General features: G+C 42.7%; 1 protein-coding gene across 1 annotated transcript in view; it reads left to right on the top strand.

Moving 5' to 3' along the window:
- The first annotated feature begins 2,437 nt into the window (after window positions 1-2,437).
- Window positions 2,438-22,138, top strand: part of LOC110516622 (protein sidekick-2-like) — a 297,655-nt gene continuing 277,954 nt past the window's right edge. The window contains exon 1 of the mRNA XM_036939326.1: window positions 2,438-2,761. Within this exon, the coding sequence (XP_036795221.1) occupies window positions 2,611-2,761 (151 nt within the window). The 5' untranslated portion in view covers window positions 2,438-2,610. The remainder of the gene's footprint in view (window positions 2,762-22,138) is intronic.

Here is a 22,138-nt window from a genome sequence, read left to right on the forward strand (position 1 = left end):
GACGGTGGTTGACGGTGGTGGACTGTAGTTGACGGTGGTTGACGGTGGTTGACGATGGTTGACGATGGTTGACGGTGGTTGACGGTGGTGGACTGTGGTTGACGGTGGTTGACTGTGGTTGACTGTAGTTGACGGTGGTTGACGGTGGTTGACGGTGGTTGATGGTGGTTGATGGTGGTTGATGGTGGTTGACGGTGGTTGATGGTGGTTGATGGTGGTTGATGGTGGTTGACTGTGGTTGACGGTAGTTGACGGTAGTTGACGGTGGTTGACGGTGGTTGACGGTAGTTGACGGTAGTTGACGGTGGTTGACGGTGGTTGACTGTGGTTGACTGTAGTTGACGGTGGTTGACGGTAGTTGACGGTGGTTGACGGTGGTTGACTGTGGTTGACTGTAGTTGACGGTGGTTGACGGTAGTTGACGGTGGTTGACGGTGGTTGCCTGTCCCAGAATAAAGTCAAGTCCTGCTGAGCTCTGTTTACACCACATGAAACTATATTACAGTTTACTATAGATGACTACAGGACTTACTATAGAATTATGTAGTAAACTGTAGTATACTGAAGAATACTATAATACACACTGTAGTATCCCTCGATAATGTGTAGTATTTCCCATAGAATGTTGTTCTATGATACTGTATACTACTATAGTAAACACTACAGGCAAAAACACAGTAAAAACTACAGTAATGTCTGCAAAAACACTACTGTAAAAACTACAGTAATGTCTGCAAAAACACTACTGTAAAAACTACAGTAATGTCTGCAAAAACACTACTGTAAAAACTACAGTCATGTCTGCAAAAACACTACTGTAAAAACTACAGTAATGTCTGCAAAAACACTACTGTAAAAACTACAGTAATGTCTGCAAAAACACTACTGTAAAAACTACAGTAATGTCTGCAAAAACACTACAGTAATTGCTATTGTATATTATACTACAGTACTTCATGTGCATATACCTTGCCCATATCCCATTTTGGGCCATGTGAGAAACCTACATGCCAAGTTTAGACCATATATTGTGTTCCCTACAGCTTATAGAAAAGAGTAGAAGCTCTAAACTGTATGTTCCCGACCCCAGTCCTATCTACCTACAGATAATGGACCATTTGCTCTTTGCGTATTTTGTCCAATAGGTTTCCTCAAGGATAAACCCTCCATTGCTATATCAAAGATGATAAAACAAAAACACTATAGTAAATAATACGACTCTAATGTCCACAAAAACAGTACAGGAAATACTACAGTATTTTCTGAAGTGTTTTTCCTTAACAACAATACAGTGAATTATACTACATTAAAATCGGCAAAAACACTACAGTGAATACTATATCATTTGTACCATAGTATACCATAATATTTTTTCATGTGGGCGCTGTCTCTATCCAAGTCTTGTCTTTTCTACAGCTGATGTTCCACTCTCCGAACACTCTAAATGGCGCGTGACATCAGCATATTTTAATTTTGATTGAAGCTTCGGGAAAGATGCTACCTACGGTTGGTTCCACCAATGAATCAACACTCACCAATAGATGCCGTGCCGTTTCGTGCCGCATGGTGGCACTATTCGACAGCGCACTGCATCTTCCATCGCTTGCCGCACTGTGCGCACTGAACGCACAGAGAGGACCTCATAATTTGGACATAACAACTTGTATGAAGTGGAGTGGCCGAGTGGACAATCAATATATTATAAACCATTGGACGTAGACGTAGGCCTACACCTATAAAATATGAAGGCCTAGAACGGCCTTGAATGAAAATTGTGGCGGTTATTCTGCTCAAAAGCCACTTGATTTGACATAATTGATCAATTCACTGTGCGTGTTCATCGAGTTCAATCCGTCTAGGAAGACGGGAAAATGATGCCCCATATTTGTGTAGGTTATGAGCTCTTCCCCATTATTATAATGTTTACATATATCTATCAAATTACTTCAAAATGAACCGTTTAAATACTGAGAAAAACGCACGTAGCCTATCGGAAACACATAGGCGATCACTTGATATTCAGGTTTAACATAACGTGGCTTATCATGTTTTGTTCCCTCGGCGACTTGTTGGCCATGTTTTTGGAGATTGTGTAATGCAATTTGGGATAGCATAAATAGCGCAACGATATTCAGTAATGGAATTATTTAATACTTGTTTTTGATAATTTGTCAAACACATTAACGCCTAAATGTAGGTGCTATTTAAATTGTGGTGATAACCTGGTCATCGGATGATGGTTTTTAACTCCCGCCTATTTCCGATGTAGGTTTTTAATTGTAATTCCCAATTTTCAGTACAGTGATTTGATTTCAATGTTCACACACCCTCCATAGATTTGGAATTAAACAGTGTTTCAATTGACTCCGCCTAGCAAGCTCATGCGGGATTTATCCACGGGGCTCCAGTTCTATACCACTACAAGCAACACAAGGCACGCCTGCTGCCCCACGCTCTCCTCGCTCACGGACCAGCTCTCCTCTCCGGTTTACTCATTCACATCGGTGAGCGATAGACTTCTTCCACACAGGACTAGTAGGAGTCGCTGGACTAGGAGGCAGGACCGACTCGCTCGCTCTCACCGGAGGCTGTGTGTGGCTGCCAAGCAACATGTTACCAAAACGGCGACCCCGCTCTGCTGACTTGACGGGGATACCGGGGATGCCGACAGGGACGGTGCTCGGCGGTTCGGCGGGACTGAAGTGGCTCTCCTGTTGGATTCTGATGTCAGCGATGTGTTTCCACCACGTAGCAGCACAAGGTAAGGACTTCACAGTCACACAAATGTTACTTTTTAATATTGTTGTAGCCTCACCAAAAGAGGCGACAGAAGTGAACTGTCAACTGTCTTCTAATTCTCCACGGTGACAACCAGATGTCTTGAGCGGAGCCTGACGAGATGAGCTTTGCCACTTCAATTAGATTCTCGGGGAACTGGACAGCTGCCTTCTACAAAATGCAAGACCTATCTTCAATTGTAACGTTGTAGATAGACAGTGCGCTTTAATTTGCTGGGCTGGAGTAGTCACTCTCCCCTAGCTGTTTTCTAACTACGATACAGATTGAGAGATCACAGAAATAAATTCAGTATAATTATTGTGCGGTAGTTAATGTAGCCCTACTCCTACAACCTTCCCAAGCAAGTTCAAAGTATAAAAAAAATCCCAGTCAAATCATCCTCTTGTGTTCTGCAGAATGAATTTCCCCCCGTTCCCATTGAGAAAAAGCTGAAAGTGTATTGTAGGTGCCCATCCAATGGGTATTTAATAGAAGACTGTGGAAAACGGTTAAAAGTGGGGTAGATAATTTCGCACGTTTCTATTAGGCTATGTTTCTGCATATAAACTACCTTAATGTGACTACGTGACTATCAATAAGGGGATAATCATGGATCAAAGTTATTGATTTATTCAAATGTATCTATAGGCTATTCAATAGACTATGCTTTCTACCAAGTAATAGCCTACTGTAGAAAATACTATGAGATGACTGGGAAAATATAGAAAATCATCTCACTTTGTGCAGCTTTTCATTTGAACAATTTGTACAGTAATCACCAATAATTATGCATCTCACTTATTAATACATTTAATTAATGTAAAGATATCTGTATTCAGTATTCTTATTGATTCATGTAAAGATATCTGTATTCAGTAGCCTTATTGATTAATGTAAAGATATCTGTATTCAGGACCTTATTGATTAATGTAAATATATCTGTATTCTGTAGCTTATTGATTAATGTAAAGATATCTGTATTCAGTAGCCTTATTGATAAATGTAAAGATATCTGTATTCAACCTTATTGATAAATGTAAAGATATCTGTATTCAACCTTATTGATTTAATTTAAAGGCTCCTGAATGTCACAGCGGTCTAAGGCACTGCATCTCAGTGCTCAAGGCGTCACTTCCAACACCCTGGTTTGAATCCAGGCTGTATCCCAACCGGCCGTGATTGGGAGTCCCATAGGGCAGTGCACAATTGGCCCAGCGTCGTCTGGGTTTGGCCGGTGTAGGCCGTTATTGTAAATAAGAATTTGTTCTTAACTGTCTTGCCTAGTTAAATAAAAAAATGTATTTATAAAGGTATCAGTAGTTAGTATTCTTATTCATTAATTTAAAGGTATCAGTATTCAGTATTCTTATTGATTCATTTAAAGGTATCAGTATTCAGTATTCTTATTGATTCATTTAAAGGTATCAGTATTCAGTATTCTTATTGATTCATTTAAAGGTATCAGTATTCAGTATTCTTGTTACTAAGTAAGACATATTAGGAAAGAAAAAGGCTAGACAAATGACATACTGTTGGAGAGAGGAGAGGCTTGAGGCTTGGAGAGATTGAGGCTGAATAGGCAGAAGGACATATGATTCATATGGGCATTTCCATGTAAAAGGACCCATGAGCACTGTTGTGTCTGGCATCATTAAGGTGAAGGCTTATTTTATCAAATCAATTCTCTGTATTTATTATTACGTGATTAAACTAATCATGTAAATGTAATTAACTAGGAAGTCGGGGCACCATGGAAAATCTTCAGATTACAAAGTTATAATTTTTTGAATATAACTCTTCAGATGTTTTAATATCTGATCAATTAGTCTTCTAATTAATGAATTATTCTTTACCTCACGTTAGTCTCATTCCAAACGTCGTCAATTGTTGGTTATCTGTACGAATCCAGCCTTTACTATAAATCATCCATACACCAATTGGCTTAATCATTTATTTACCAACTAACTAAATAATCACAGAAATGCATAAACAAACAGTAGATATTGGTTACTAACAAACGAGATAGGGGAGGTTCCCTAGTGGGCTAAACCGATATGACGGCTTGGTGGACACAGGGAAGGTGGTGTTGACTGAGTTAGTGGGAAGGGGGTGTTGACTGAGTTAGCGGGAAGGGGGTGTTGACTGAGTTAGCGGGAAGGGGGTGTTGACTGAGTTAGCGGGAAGGGGGTGTTGACTGAGTTAGCGGGAAGGGGGTGTTGACTGAGTTAGCGGGAAGGGGGTGTTGACTGAGTTAGCGGGAAGGGGGTGTTGACTGAGTTAGCGGGAAGGGGGTGTTGACTGAGTTAGCGGGAAGGGGGTGTTGACTGAGTTAGCGCGAAGGGGGTGTTGACTGAGTTAGTGGGAAGGGGGTGTTGACTGAGTTAGTGGGAAGGGGGTGTTGACTGAGTTAGTGGGAAGGGGGTGTTGACTGAGTTAGTGGGAAGGGGGTGTTGACTGAGTTAGCGGGAAGGGGGTGTTGACTGAGTTAGTGGGAAGGGGGTCTTGACTGAGTTAGTGGGAAGGGGGTGTTGACTGAGTTAGTGGGAAGGGGGTGTTGACTGAGTTAGTGGGAAGGGGGTGTTGACTGAGTTAGCGGGAAGGGGGTGTTGACTGAGTTAGCGGGAAGGGGGTGTTGACTGAGTTAGTGGGAAGGGGGTGTTGACTGAGTTAGTGGGAAGGGGGTGTTGACTGAGTTAGTGGGAAGGGGGTGTTGACTGAGTTAGCGGGAAGGGGGTGTTGACTGAGTTAGTGGGAAGGGGGTCTTGACTGAGTTAGTGGGAAGGGGGTGTTGACTGAGTTAGTGGGAAGGGGGTGTTGACTGAGTTAGTGGGAAGGGGGTGTTGACTGAGTTAGCGGGAAGGGGGTGTTGACTGAGTTAGCGGGAAGGGGGTGTTGACTGAGTTAGTGGGAAGGGGGTGTTGACTGAGTTAGTGGGAAGGGGGTGTTGACTGAGTTAGTGGGAAGGGGGTGTTGACTGAGTTAGCGGGAAGGGGGTGTTGACTGAGTTAGCGGGAAGGGGGTGTTGACTGAGTTAGCGGGAAGGGGGTGTTGACTGAGTTAGTGGGAAGGGGGTGTTGACTGAGTTAGTGGGAAGGGGGTGTTGACTGAGTTAGTGGGAAGGGGGTGTTGACTGAGTTAGTGGGAAGGGGGTGTTGACTGAGTTAGCGGGAAGGGGGTGTTGACTGAGTTAGCGGGAAGGGGGTGTTGACTGAGTTAGTGGGAAGGGGGTGTTGACTGAGTTAGCGGGAAGGAGGTGTTGACTGAGTTAGTGGGAAGGGGGTGTTGACTGAGTTAGCGGGAAGGGGGTGTTGACTGAGTTAGTGGGAAGGGGGTGTTGACTGAGTTAGTGGGAAGGGGGTGTTGACTGAGTTAGCGGGAAGGGGGTGTTGACTGAGTTAGCGGGAAGGGGGTGTTGACTGAGTTAGCGGGAAGGGGGTGTTGACTGAGTTAGCGGGAAGGGGGTGTTGACTGAGTTGTGGGAAGGGGGTGTTGACTGAGTTAGCGGGAAGGGGGTGTTGACTGAGTTAGTGGGAAGGGGGTGTTGACTGAGTTAGTGGGAAGGGGGTGTTGACTGAGTTAGTGGGAAAGGCTAAAGGGATCACTACACACAGTGGATAATTATATCAATTGAAATGCTAATCCCTTTGCACATGAACGCTCACTCACTCGGTAACAATTGCAATCAATATATATATTTACGCCCAGGTGTCGTTGTGATCTTCTCTGTTGGATTCCGGTTCTGCTGGAGAGTTCATCTGAGTCTCTCTCTTTCTGTTTCTCTGAAGTCTTTCGTGGTTAGAATGGATACGTCAGAGTGGCATTCGGAAATGTTCTCATGGATGTTTCGGAGGTTGTCGCTATTCTCATCCCAGGTTTACATTTCTAGCTGCAGACTAGTAATTAGTATCTAAGATTTGTTCTTATTCTGTAGGGATCGATAGTCTCAGAGTTGAACCATTTCCAGCCGTGTAGCCAATGTTCCCATGTGGTATAGTTTTCTAAGTTTTGTACTCAAACCTGTGCCTCCTCAGTTTACACCGAGGTACGTGTGGTCTTAACTATTCGCTATCACAGCTCATTCTGTGGGTTTGCTTCGTCTGAAGAGGATTTTCTTAGGAGGTGCTTTTATTCGTAACAGTAGAAAAGGCGGTTCCATGACGCCAGAGCATGTCTGTGCTCACAGGGGGCGTGGCCAATGACTTTGTAAAACTTTAAAGGGAATACAATTCTCTCAAAATGAAAGGTTTAACATCACATTACATCATTTCATAAATAGTTTCATCTTTACTCATTCATTTTATACAATAATTAGATGCAAACACCATCATTGAAAAATGTACACATTCAGAGATATAGTTCTGTGTGTTTCCTGTCCTTCGTGTGGTCACCAAATGAAACACACTCAACATAACAGTCCCTTAAGTGTCCACGGACCCTTCCCACATTCTCACAAGTGGACATATTGTTTAATTCTCCCATTTTTTGGATTTAGGAGTTCTGCCACGTGAAATCCTTTGTTCACTCTCTGGTCTCTCTCTGCATGACAAGGGGGAGATAGTCTCCGCCAGGATATTACGACCTGAGATAACACAACCTGGGTGTAGGAGAGAGTGAGAGAGGGGAAAATCACAGTCTACACCCAGAAAGGGCCACGTCATGACAGCACCAACATGTGAAGTTCATAGGTACATGTCAAATCGGATGTCAAATGAAAGCTAAGAGTCTATACTGTTTAGAAATGAAGGCATACAGTATATGCATTTTTCAACCATGTTCCATCCTAGGCTTTCATTTCATTTCATTTAATTTCATTTTATTTCTTGTTAAACAGATAATATAACTAATATCAGCACTTACATTTAGTTTGGGAGAAACATTGCCTTGTAATTCCGTCACCAAAAACCCACAAGTCTTTCAGATATTTTGTTATTCCCCAACCTCATAAAGAGGGAGGAGGATAATGAACGTTCACAGAAGTAACATGTCAAGTTCAGCCTAGAGTATTAGTTGGTCATAGTGTTTTTACTGATATCAAGTTCAGCCTAGAGTATTAGTTAGTCATAGTGTTTTTACTGATATCAAGGTTGTTTGGAATGATTAAGTGATTCAAAGTCTGTAACGGAATCATTTCAATTAACTGCAATTGAATTGGCTACGATGGGAAATCATAGTAGTCACAAACCACAGTTGAGTCTCCTGTTACTGTCCTCCCCTCCACTAACATACTGTTATGTTCAGCTGATAGAGTCTCCTGTTACTGTCCTCCCCTCCACTAACATACTGTTATGTTCAGCTGATAGAGTCTCCTGTTACTGTCCTCCCCTCCACTAGCATACTGTTATGTTCAGCTGATAGAGTCTCCTGTTACTGTCCTCCCCTCCACTGATATACTGTTCTTTCTGTCATCTGGTGGTCAAAGTAATACTGTGAAAACAGTCTAGACAACCCCTCTGTACTGCACTGTACTGTATTAGAGGTCGACCGATTATGATTTTTCAACGCCGATCCCGATTATTGGAGGACCAAAAAAAAGCCGATACCGATTAATCGGCGTTTTAAAAAAAAGTATTTGTAATATTGACAATTACAACAATACTGAATTAACACTTATTTTAACTTAATATAATACAAAATCAATTTAGCCTCAAATAATTAATGAAACGTGTTCAATTTGGTTTAAATAATGCAAAAACACAGTGTTGGAGAAGAAAGTAAAAGTGCAATATGTGCCATGTAAGAAAGCTAACGTTTAAGTTCCTTGCTCAGAACATGAGAACATATGAAAGCTGGTGGTTCCTTTTAACGTGAGTCTTCAATATTCCCAGGTAAGAAGTTTTAGGTTGTAGTTATTATAGGAATTATAGGACTATTTCTCTCTCTACCATTTGTATTTCATATACCTTTGGATGTTCTTATAGGCACTTTAGTATTGCCAGTGTAACAGTATAGCTTCCGTACCTCTCCTCGCTCCTACCTGGGCTCAATCCGAAAACACAACGACAACAGCCACCCTCGAAGCAGCGTTATCCATGCAGAGCAAGGGGAACAACTACTCCAAGTTTCAGAGCTTGACGAACAACGAAGAGCTGCTGGCAAAACGCACAAAAGTGCTGTTTGAATGAATGCTTACGAGCCTGCTGGTGCCTACCACCGCTCAGTCAGACTGCTCTATCAAATCATAGACTTAATTATAACATAATAACACACGGCAATACGAGCCTTAAGTCATTAATATGGTCAAATCCGGAAACTATCATCTCAAAAACATTCTGGCAAATTAGTTCGTAATGAGCCAGGCAGCCCAAACTGTTGCATATACCCTGACTCTGCCTGCAATGAACGCAAGAGAAATGACACAATTTCACCTGGTTAATATTGCCTGCTAACCTGGATTTATTTTAGCTAAATATGCAGATTTAAAAATATATACTTCTGTGTATTGATTTTAAGAAAAGCATTGAGCAACGATACGCACCGCATCGATTATATGCAACGCAGGTAACGCTAGATAAACTAGTAATATCATCAACCATGTGTAGTAAACTAGTGATTATGATAGATTGATTGATTGTTTTTTATAAGATAAGTTTAATGCTAGCTAGCAACTTACCTTGGCTTACTGCATTTGCGTAACAGGCAGTCTCCTCGTGGAGTGCAATTAGAGGCAGGTGGTTAGAACGTTAGACTAGTTAACTGTAAGGTTGCAAGATTGAATCCCCCGAGCTGACAAGGTGAAAATCTGTCGTTCTGCCCCTGAACGAGGCAGTTAACCCACCATTCTTAGGCCGTCTTTGAAAATAAGAATGTGTTCTTAACTGACTTGCCTAGTTAAATAAAGATTAAATAAATAAATAAACATATATATTTTTAAATCGGCCAAATCGGTGTCCAAAAATACCGATTTCCGATTGTTATGAAAACTTGAAATCGGCCCTAATTAATCGGCCATTCCGATTTATCGGTCGACCTCTAGTACTGTATTGTGAAAACAGTCTAGACAACCCCTCTGTACTGTACTGTAAAAACCGTCTAGACAACCCCTCTGTACTGTACTGTACTGTGAAAACAGTCTAGACAACCCCTCTGTACTGTACTGTACTGTACTGTACTGTGAAAACAGTCTAGACAACCCCTCTGTACTGTACTGTGAAAACAGTCTAGACAACCCCTCTGTACTGTACTGTACTGTGAAAACAGTCTAGACAACCTCTCTGTACTGTACTGTACTGTGAAAACAGTCTAGACAACCCCTCTGTACTGTACTGTGAAAACAACCTGGACAACCCCTTTGTACTGTACTGTACTCTACTGTGCTGCACTGTGATGTCCAAACTTGGGAAATATAGATGTCTATGATTGGTTCAGATTCGGTCTGTTCCGGGCCAACCAAATGCGGTCTTGTTTGAGGACAGAGCGCATTACAGTAATAGGCAGTGTGTAGAATAATAGCAAAATAAGGATATTGCATATTTCTACCTTTGTGTATCAATTCTGAATACATCACCATGGAGAGAAGGACATCCATAATGATGCATTTCTGTGTAGTACAGATCAGGGACCCGTGATGTCATTGTGTTCCCGTCATTCTGTCACTGGATGTAAATCCACTTCATCTACTTTTAGTTCAACAACAAAAAATGTAAAAACATCTAACTCCTTCTCATAGCTGACACACATTCTTTCTGCAAACATCTTGGAATCTTCATTTGGAGCAGAATTTTAACAGAGCTTTAACAGAGCTTTAACAGAGCTTTAAGAGAGCTTTAACGGAGCTTTAACAGAGCTTTAACAGAGCTTTAACAGAACTTTAACAGAGCTTTAACAGAGCTTTTAACAGAGCTTTTAACAGAATTTTTAACAGAGCTTTAACAGAGCTTTAACAGAGCTTTAACAGAGCTTTAACATAGCTTTAACATAGCTTTAACAGAGCTTTAACAGAGCTTTAACAGAGCTTTAACAGAGCTTTAACAGAGCTTTAACAGAATTTTAACAGAGCTTTAACAGAGCTTTAACAGCGCTTTAACAGAGCTTTAACAGAGCTTTAAGAGAGCTTTAAGAGAACTTTAACAGAACTTTAACAGAGCTTTAACAGAGCTTTAACAGAGCTTTTAACAGAGCTTTTAACAGAGCTTTAACGGAGCTTTAACGGAGCTTTAACGGAGCTTTAACGGAGCTTTAACGGAGCTTTAACGGAGCTTTAACAGAGCTTTAACAGAGCTTTAACAGAGCTTTAACAGAGCTTTAACAGAGCTTTAACAGAGCTTTAACAGAGCTTTAACAGAGCTTTAACAGAGCTTTAACAGAGCTTTTAACAGAATTTTAACAAAGCTTTTGGAAAATGTTGTTGCATTAAAAAACGGAGGGAGATTTTACCATAATTCTGTTTAGCAAACTTTGCAAAGTTCTTTTAGTAAATTAGTTTTGTGAAAATGTCTGTTTGAAATTGTTCAAAGTAGTCATTTTGCATAGAATTGTATGGTTTGTTAAAGTGAAATCAAATTTTTGTTGTTGTTTGGCATTCATTTTAAAGTGATAAATCTGAGTCAAATTCTGTGGAGTTGCCCACACCTGTATTCCACCTTCTTAATGTGTATTGATATTATAAAGAACAAAAAACCCTTTAACTTACAAACCCCTACTTCCCATAGTTATTCATTCAATAATCCAATGGAATGGCTGTTTCTAAAACATCAGTGAATTTGAAGCATGTGCAGGAAACTGATAACCCATTGAGTTCAACACACAACCATGTAGCCTTAGAAAACCTGGCCTTGGCAGTTCATCCTGCATCTTACAATCTCACAGCTCAGAGTGCTGGAGTGTGTGTGTGCTTGTGTGTTTGTGTGTGTATGTGTGTGTATGTGGTTGTGGGTGTGTGGGTGTGGGTGTGGGTGTGTTTCTGTGTGTGTGTGTGTGTGTGTGTGTGTTACAAGGAGCATACTGGTAATCATTGGGACCTATTTGTCTCTGAACAGGTTGTCATTGAGCTATAAAGGGCTCCCATGCATTCTTATCTGTGTGTGTGTGTGTGTGTGTGTGTGTGTGTGTGTGTGGTGTGTGTGTGAAAATAGATTGTTATAGGAAGCCTCTTGTTATGCACAGCCCAGCTCCACTATAGAACCTATAACCATCTAACCAGAGCCCAGCTCCACAATAGGACCTATAACCATCTAACCAGAGCCCAGCTTCACAATAGAACCTATAACCATCTAACCAGAGCCCAGCTCCACAATAGGACCTATAACCATCTAACCAGAGCCCAGCTCCACAATATGACCTATAACCATCTAACCAGAGCCCAGCTCCACTATAGGACCTATAACCATCTAACCAGAGCCCAGCTCCACTATAGAACCTATAACCATCTAACCAGAGCCCAGCTCCACTATAGAACATATAAGCATGTAGCCAGAGCCCAGCTCCACAATAGAACCTATAACCACCTAACCAGAACCCAGCTCCACTATAGAACCTATAACCATCTAACCAGAGCCCAGCTCCACTATAGAACCTATAACCATCTAACCAGAGCCCAGCTCCACTATAGAACCTATAACCATCTAACCAGAGCCCAGCTCCACTATAGAACCTATAACCATCTAACCAGAGCCCAGCTCCACTATAGAACCTATAACCATCTAACAAGAGCCCAGCTCCACTATAGAACCTATAACCATCTAACCAGAGCCCAGCTCCACTATAGAACCTATAAGCATGTAGCCAGAGCCCAGCTCCACAATAGAACCTATAACCATCTAACCAGAGCCCAACTCCACTATAGAACCTATAACCATCTAACCAGAGCCCAGCTCCGCAATATAACCTATAAGCATCTAACCAGAGCCCAGCTCCACAATAGAACCTATATGCATCTAACCAGAGCCCAGCTCCACTATAGAACCTATGCATGTAGCCAGAGCCCAGCTCCACAATATAACCTATAAGCATCTAACCAGAGCCCAGCTCCACTATAGAACCTATAACCATCTAACCAGAGCCCAGCTCCACTATAGAACCTATAACCATCTAACCAGAGCCCAGCTCCACTATAGAACCTATAAGCATGTAGCCAGAGCCCAGCTCCACAATAGAACCTATAACCATCTAACCAGAGCCCAGCTCCACTATAGAACCTATAACCATCTAACCAGAGCCCAGCTCCACTATAGAACCTATAACCATCTAACCAGAGCCCAGCTCCACTATAGAACCTATAACCATCTAACCAGAGCCCAGCTCCACTATAGAACCTATAACCATCTAACCAGAGCCCAGCTCCACTATAGAACCTATAACCATCTAACCAGAGCCCAGCTCCACTATAGAACCTATAACCATCTAACCAGAGCCCAGCTCCACAATAGAACCTATAAGCATCTAACCAGAGCCCAGCTCCACTATAGAACCTATAAGCATCTAACCAGAGCCCAGCTCCACAAAAGAACCTATAAGCATCTAACCAGAGCCCAGCTCCACAATAGGACCTATAACCATCTAACCAGAGCCCAGCTCCACAATCGAACCTATAACCATCTAACCAGAGCCCAGCTCCACTATAGAACCTATAACCATCTAACCAGAACCCAGCTCCACAATAGAACCTATAAGCATCTAACCAGAACCCAGCTCCACAATAGAACCTATAACCATCTAACCAGAGCCCAGCTCCGCAATATAACCTATAACCATCTAACCAGAGCCCAGCTCCGCAATAGAACCTATAAGCATGTAGCCAGAGCCCAGCTCCACAATAGAACCTATAAGCATCTAACCAGAACCCAGCTCCACTATAGAACCTATAACCATCTAACCAGAGCCCAGCTCCACAATAGAACCTATAAGCATGTAGCCAGAACCCAGGATAAAGATGGGGATGAAAGGAGGATGATAATGACTAAGAAGAGGAAGAGGAAGAGGAGGAGTAGGAGGGGGAAGAAGAAGAGGATGACAAAGATGATGATGATGAAGATGAGAAGGACCAAGAGGAGGAGGAGGAGGAAGAAGAAGAGGAGGAGGAGGTGTTGATTGAGACAGGGACTGAGAGGCTAGAGGACTGTGGACTCCTCCTCCTCCTCCTGGTGTCTCTGAAGCAGCAGGCATCTCCACATGGGGGGCTGCTGGTTCTGGACATGCCTCACTAATGAGTGGCACAGACTGTGTGTGAATGTGTGTGTGTGTGTGTGTGTGTGTGTGTGTGTGTGTGTGTGTGTGTGTGTGTGTGTGTGTGTGTGTGTGTGTGTGTGTGTGTGTGTGTGTGTGTGTGTGTGTGTTTGTGTGTGTGTGTTTGTGTGTGTGTGTGTGTGTGTGTGAGAGAGAGAGACTGTCTGTGTGTGTGCACGTTCATGTGTGTGACTAATTCTGAGTGCACGTGTGTTTGTGTTTGACGTAGTGTGTTTATCTATGTCAGTCAATCAGTCAGTCAGATCCCCTCTTCTCCCTGTCTGTGATCGTCTCTCCCTGGGGGAGCAGAGCGGAGCGAGGGGGGATTGAGGCAAGGCGAGGCAGGCTCAGAGGTTTCTAGAAATGAGAGAAACACAAAGGTACAGAGGTCCCTTAGGAAAGGAGATGTGTACTGGGTTGTTCCCAGAGGGAAGCTCTACAACAGTGTTGTGAAGGAGAGAGGAGCAGTAGTACAGTGTTGTGAAGGAGAGAGGAGCAGTAGGACAGTGTTGTGAAGGAGAGAGGAGCACTAGGACAGTGTTGTGAAGGAGAGAGGAGCACTAGGACAGTGTTGTGAAGGAGAGAGGAGCAGTAGGACAGTGTTGTGAAGAAGAGAGGAGCAGTAGGACAGTGTTGTGAAGGAGAGAGGAGCAGTAGGACAGTGTTTTGAAGGAGAGAGGAGCAGTAGGACAGTGTTGTGAAGGAGAGAGGAGCAGTAGGACAGTGTTGTGAAGGAGAAAGGAGCTATAGAACAGTGTTGTGAAGGAGAGAGGACAGTAGGACAGTGTTGTGAAGGAGAGAGGAGGTAGGACAGTGTTGTGAAGGAGAGAGGAGGTAGAACAGTGTTGTGAAGGAGAGAGGAGCAGTAGGACAGTGTTGTGAAGGAGAGAGGAGTAGTAGGACAGTGTTGTGCAGGAGAGAGGAGCAGTAGGACAGTGTTGTGAAGGAGAGATGAGGTAGGACAGTGTTGTGAAGGAGAGAGGAGGTAGAACAGTGTTGTGAAGGAAAGAGGAGCAGTAGGACAATGTTGTGAAGGAGAGAGGAGGTAGGACAGTGTTGTGAAGGAGAGAGGAGGTAGAACAGTGTTGTGAAGGAGAGAGGAGCAGTAGGACAGTGTTGTGAAGGAGAGAGGAGCAGTAGGACAGTGTTGTGAAGAAGAGTAGGAGTAGTAGGACAGTGTTGTGAAGGAGAGTAGGAGTAGTAGGACAGTGTTGTGAAGGAGCAAGGACAGTAGGACAGTGTTGTGAAGGGGAGAAGGAGGAAGAACAGTGTTGTGAAGGAGAGAGAAGGTACAACAGTGTTGTGAAGGAGAGAGGAGGTACAACAGTGTTGTGAAGGAGAGAGGAGGTACAACAGTGTTGTGAAGGAGAGAGGAGCAGTAGGACAGTGTTGTGAAGGAGAGAGAAGGTACAACAGTGTTGTGAAGGAGAGAGGAGGTACAACAGTGTTGTGAAGGAGAGAGGAGGTACAACAGTGTTGTGAAGGAGAGAGGAGGTACAACAGTGTTGTGAAGGAGAGAGGAGCAGTAGGACAGTGTTGTGAAGGAGAGAGGAGCAGTAGGACAGTGTTGTGAAGGAGAGAGGAGCAGTAGGACAGTGTTGTGAAGGAGAGAGGAGCAGTATGACAGTGTTGTGAAGGAGAGAGGAGCAGTAGGACAGTGTTGTGAAGGAGAGAGGAGGTAGGACAGTGTTGTGAAGGAGAGAGGAGCAGTAGGACAATGTTGTGAAGGAGAGAGGAGCAGTAGGACAGTGTTGTGAAGGAGAGAGGAGCAGTAGGACAGTGTTGTGAAGGAGAGAGGAGCAGTAGGACAGTGTTGTGAAGGAGAGAGGAGCTATAGAACAGTGCTGTGAAGGAGGGAGGAGCAGTAGGACAGTGTTGCGAAGAAGAGAGGAGGTAAGACAGTGTTGTGAAGTAGAGAGGAGCAGTAGGACAGTGTTGTGAAGGAGAGAGGAGCAGTAGGACAGTGTTGTGAAGTAGAAAGGAGCTATAGAACAGTGTTGTGAAGGAGAGAGTAGCAGTAGGACAGTGTTGTGGTATATTCATTTAGACACCTCTCTGCAGACCGTGGTATATTCATTTAGACACCTCATTTAGACATCTCTCTGCAGACCGTGGTATATTCATTTAGACACCTCATTTAGACACCTCTCTGCAGACCGTGGTATATTCATTTAGACACCTCATTTAGACATCTCTCTGCAGACCGTGGTATATTCATTTAGACATCTCATTTAGACATCTCTCTGCAGACCGTGGTTTATTAATTTAGACATCTCATTTAGACATCTCTCTGCAGACCGTGGTATATTCATTTAGACACCTCTCTGCAGACCGTGGTATATTCATTTAGACATCTCATTTAGACATCTCTCTGCAGACCGTGGTATATTAATTTAGACACCTCTCTGCAGACCGTGGTATATTCATTTAGACCTCTCTCTGCAGACCGTGGTATATTCATTTAGACACCTCATTTAGACACCTCTCTGCAGACCGTGGTATATTCATTTAGACACCTCTCTGCAGACCGTGGTATATTCATTTAGACATCTCATTTAGACATCTCTCTGCAGACTGTGGTATATTCATTTAGACACCTCTCTGCAGACCGTGGTATATTCATTTAGACATCTCATTTAGACATCTCATTTAGACATCTCATTTAGACATCTCATTTAGACACCTCTCTGCAGACCGTGGTATATTCATTTAGACACCTCTCTGCAGACCGTGGTATATTCATTTAGACATCTCATTTAGACACCTCTCTGCAGACCGTGGTATATTCATTTAGACACCTCTCTGCAGACCGTGGTATATTCATTTAGACACCTCATTTAGACATCTCTCTGCAGACCGTGGTATATTCATTTAGACACCTCTCTGCAGACCGTGGTATATTCATTTAGACACCTCATTTAGACACCTCTCTGCAGACCGTGGTATATTCATTTAGACACCTCTCTGCAGACCGTGGTATATTGATTTAGACACCTCATTTAGACACCTCTCTGCAGACCGTGGTATATTCATTTAGACACCTCTCTGCAGACCGTGGTATATTCATTTAGACATCTCATTTAGACATCTCTCTGCAGACCGTGGTATATTCAATTAGACACCTCTCTGCAGACCGTGGTATATTAGTTTAGACACCTCTCTGCAGACCGTGGTATATTCATTTAGACACCTCATTTAGACACCTCTCTGCAGACCGTGGTATATTCATTTAGACACCTCTCTGCAGACCGTGGTATATTCATTTAGACATCTCATTTAGACATCTCTCTGCAGACCATGGTATATTCATTTAGACACCTCTCTGCAGACTGTGGTATATTCATTTAGACACCTCATTTAGACACCTCTCTGCAGACCGTGGTATATTAATTTAGACACCTCTCTGCAGACCGTGGTATATTCATTTAGACATCTCATTTAGACATCTCTCTGCAGACCGTGGTATATTCATTTAGACACCTCTCTGCAGACCGTGGTATATTAGTTTAGACACCTCTCTGCAGACCGTGGTATATTCATTTAGACACCTCATTTAGACACCTCTCTGCAGACCGTGGTATATTCATTTAGACATCTCATTTAGACATCTCTCTGCAGACCATGGTATATTCATTTAGACACCTCTCTGCAGACTGTGGTATATTCATTTAGACACCTCATTTAGACATCTCTCTGCAGACCGTGGTATATTCATTTAGACACCTCATTTAGACACCTCTCTGCAGACCGTGGTATATTCATTTAGACACCTCTCTGCAGACCGTGGTATATTAATTTAGACACCTCTCTGCAGACCGTGGTATATTCATTTAGACACCTCTCTGCAGACCGTGGTATATTCATTTAGACACCTCATTTAGATATCTCTCTGCAGACCGTGGTATATTCATTTAGACACCTCTCTGCAGACCGTGGTATATTCATTTAGACACCTCTCTGCAGACCGTGGTATATTCATTTAGACACCTCTCTGCAGACTGTGGTATATTCATTTAGACACCTCATTTAGACACCTCTCTGCAGACCGTGGTATATTCATTTAGACACCTCTCTGCAGACCGTGGTATATTCATTTAGACACCTCTCTGCAGACCGTGGTATATTCATTTAGACACCTCTCTGCAGACCGTGGTATATTCATTTAGACACCTCATTTAGACACCTCTCTGCAGACCGTGGTATATTAGTTTAGACACCTCTCTGCAGACTGTGGTATATTCATTTAGACACCTCATTTAGACACCTCTCTGCAGACCGTGGTATATTCATTTAGACACCTCTCTGCAGACCGTGGTATATTCATTTAGACATCTCATTTAGACACCTCTCTGCAGACCGTGGTATATTCATTTAGACACCTCATTTAGACACCTCTCTGCAGACTGTGGTATATTCATTTAGACACCTCATTTAGACACCTCTCTGCAGACCGTGGTATATTCATTTAGACACCTCTCTGCAGACCGTGGTATATTCATTTAGACATCTCATTTAGACACCTCTCTGCAGACCATGGTATATTCATTTAGACATCTCATTTAGACATCTCTCTGCAGACCGTGGTATATTCATTTAGACACCTCTCTGCAGACCATGGTATATTCATTTAGACATCTCATTTAGACATCTCTCTGCAGACCGTGGTATATTCATTTAGACACCTCTCTGCAGACCGTGGTATATTAATTTAGACATCTCATTTAGACATCTCTCTGCAGACCGTGGTATATTCATTTAGACACCTCTCTGCAGACCGTGGTATATTCATTTAGACACCTCTCTGCAGACCGTGGTATATTCATTTAGACACCTCTCTGCAGACCGTGGTATATTCATTTAGACACCTCATTTAGACACCTCTCTGCAGACCGTGGTATATTAGTTTAGACACCTCTCTGCAGACTGTGGTATATTCATTTAGACACCTCATTTAGACACCTCTCTGCAGACCGTGGTATATTCATTTAGACACCTCTCTGCAGACCGTGGTATATTCATTTAGACATCTCATTTAGACACCTCTCTGCAGACCGTGGTATATTCATTTAGACACCTCTCTGCAGACCGTGGTATATTCATTTAGACACCTCTCTGCAGACCGTGGTATATTCATTTAGACACCTCTCTGCAGACCGTGGTATATTCATTTAGACACCTCTCTGCAGACCGTGGTATATTAGTTTAGACACCTCTCTGCAGACCGTGGTATATTCATTTAGACACCTCATTTAGACACCTCTCTGCAGACCGTGGTATATTCATTTAGACATCTCATTTAGACATCTCTCTGCAGACCATGGTATATTCATTTAGACACCTCTCTGCAGACTGTGGTATATTCATTTAGACACCTCATTTAGACATCTCTCTGCAGACCGTGGTATATTCATTTAGACACCTCATTTAGACACCTCTCTGCAGACCGTGGTATATTCATTTAGACACCTCTCTGCAGACCGTGGTATATTAATTTAGACACCTCTCTGCAGACCGTGGTATATTCATTTAGACACCTCTCTGCAGACCGTGGTATATTCATTTAGACACCTCATTTAGATATCTCTCTGCAGACCGTGGTATATTCATTTAGACACCTCTCTGCAGACCGTGGTATATTCATTTAGACACCTCTCTGCAGACCGTGGTATATTCATTTAGACACCTCTCTGCAGACTGTGGTATATTCATTTAGACACCTCATTTAGACACCTCTCTGCAGACCGTGGTATATTCATTTAGACACCTCTCTGCAGACCGTGGTATATTCATTTAGACACCTCTCTGCAGACCGTGGTATATTCATTTAGACACCTCTCTGCAGACCGTGGTATATTCATTTAGACACCTCATTTAGACACCTCTCTGCAGACCGTGGTATATTAGTTTAGACACCTCTCTGCAGACTGTGGTATATTCATTTAGACACCTCATTTAGACACCTCTCTGCAGACCGTGGTATATTCATTTAGACACCTCTCTGCAGACCGTGGTATATTCATTTAGACATCTCATTTAGACACCTCTCTGCAGACCGTGGTATATTCATTTAGACACCTCATTTAGACACCTCTCTGCAGACTGTGGTATATTCATTTAGACACCTCATTTAGACACCTCTCTGCAGACCGTGGTATATTCATTTAGACACCTCTCTGCAGACCGTGGTATATTCATTTAGACATCTCATTTAGACACCTCTCTGCAGACCATGGTATATTCATTTAGACATCTCATTTAGACATCTCTCTGCAGACCGTGGTATATTCATTTAGACACCTCTCTGCAGACCATGGTATATTCATTTAGACATCTCATTTAGACATCTCTCTGCAGACCGTGGTATATTCATTTAGACACCTCTCTGCAGACCGTGGTATATTAATTTAGACATCTCATTTAGACATCTCTCTGCAGACCGTGGTATATTCATTTAGACACCTCTCTGCAGACCGTGGTATATTCATTTAGACACCTCATTTAGACATCTCTCTGCAGACCGTGGTATATTAATTTAGACACCTCTCTGCAGACCGTGGTATATTAATTTAGACATCTCATTTAGACATCTCTCTGCAGACCGTGGTATATTCATTTAGACACCTCTCTGCAGACCATGGTATATTAGTTTAGACACCTCTCTGCAGACCGTGGTATATTCATTTAGACACCTCTCTGCAGACTGTGGTATATTCATTTAGACACCTCATTTAGACATCTCTCTGCAGACCGTGGTATATTCATTTAGACACCTCATTTAGACACCTCTCTGCAGACCGTGGTATATTCATTTAGACACCTCTCTGCAGACTGTGGTATATTCATTTAGACACCTCATTTAGACATCTCTCTGCAGACCGTGGTATATTCATTTAGACACCTCTCTGCAGACCGTGGTATATTAATTTAGACACCTCTCTGCAGACCGTGGTATATTAATTTAGACATCTCATTTAGACATCTCTCTGCAGACCGTGGTATATTCATTTAGACACCTCTCTGCAGACCATGGTATATTCATTTAGACACCTCATTTAGACACCTCTCTGCAGACCGTGGTATATTAATTTAGACACCTCTCTGCAGACCGTGGTATATTCATTTAGACACCTCATTTAGACATCTCTCTGCAGACCGTGGTATATTCATTTAGACACCTCTCTGCAGACCGTGGTATATTCATTTAGACACCTCATTTAGACATCTCTCTGCAGACCGTGGTATATTAATTTAGACACCTCTCTGCAGACCGTGGTATATTAATTTAGACATCTCATTTAGACATCTCTCTGCAGACCGTGGTATATTCATTTAGACACCTCTCTGCAGACCATGGTATATTCATTTAGACACCTCATTTAGACACCTCTCTGCAGACCGTGGTATATTAATTTAGACACCTCTCTGCAGACCGTGGTATATTCATTTAGACACCTCATTTAGACATCTCTCTGCAGACCGTGGTATATTCATTTAGACACCTCATTTAGACATCTCTCTGCAGACCGTGGTATATTCATTTAGACACCTCTCTGCAGACCGTGGTATATTCATTTAGACACCTCTCTGCAGACCGTGGTATATTCATTTAGACATCTCATTTAGACACCTCTCTGCAGACCGTGGTATATTCATTTAGACACCTCTCTGCAGACCGTGGTATATTCATTTAGACACCTCATTTAGACATCTCTCTGCAGACCGTGGTATATTCATTTAGACACCTCTCTGCAGACCGTGGTATATTCATTTAGACACCTCATTTAGACACCTCTCTGCAGACCGTGGTATATTCATTTAGACACCTCTCTGCAGACCGTGGTATATTGATTTAGACACCTCATTTAGACACCTCTCTGCAGACCGTGGTATATTCATTTAGACACCTCTCTGCAGACCGTGGTATATTCATTTAGACATCTCATTTAGACATCTCTCTGCAGACCGTGGTATATTCAATTAGACACCTCTCTGCAGACCGTGGTATATTAGTTTAGACACCTCTCTGCAGACCGTGGTATATTCATTTAGACACCTCATTTAGACACCTCTCTGCAGACCGTGGTATATTCATTTAGACACCTCTCTGCAGACCGTGGTATATTCATTTAGACATCTCATTTAGACATCTCTCTGCAGACCATGGTATATTCATTTAGACACCTCTCTGCAGACTGTGGTA

This window comes from Oncorhynchus mykiss, chromosome 12 (assembly GCF_013265735.2).
Source record: "Oncorhynchus mykiss isolate Arlee chromosome 12, USDA_OmykA_1.1, whole genome shotgun sequence".
Classification (NCBI taxonomy): domain Eukaryota; kingdom Metazoa; phylum Chordata; class Actinopteri; order Salmoniformes; family Salmonidae; genus Oncorhynchus; species Oncorhynchus mykiss.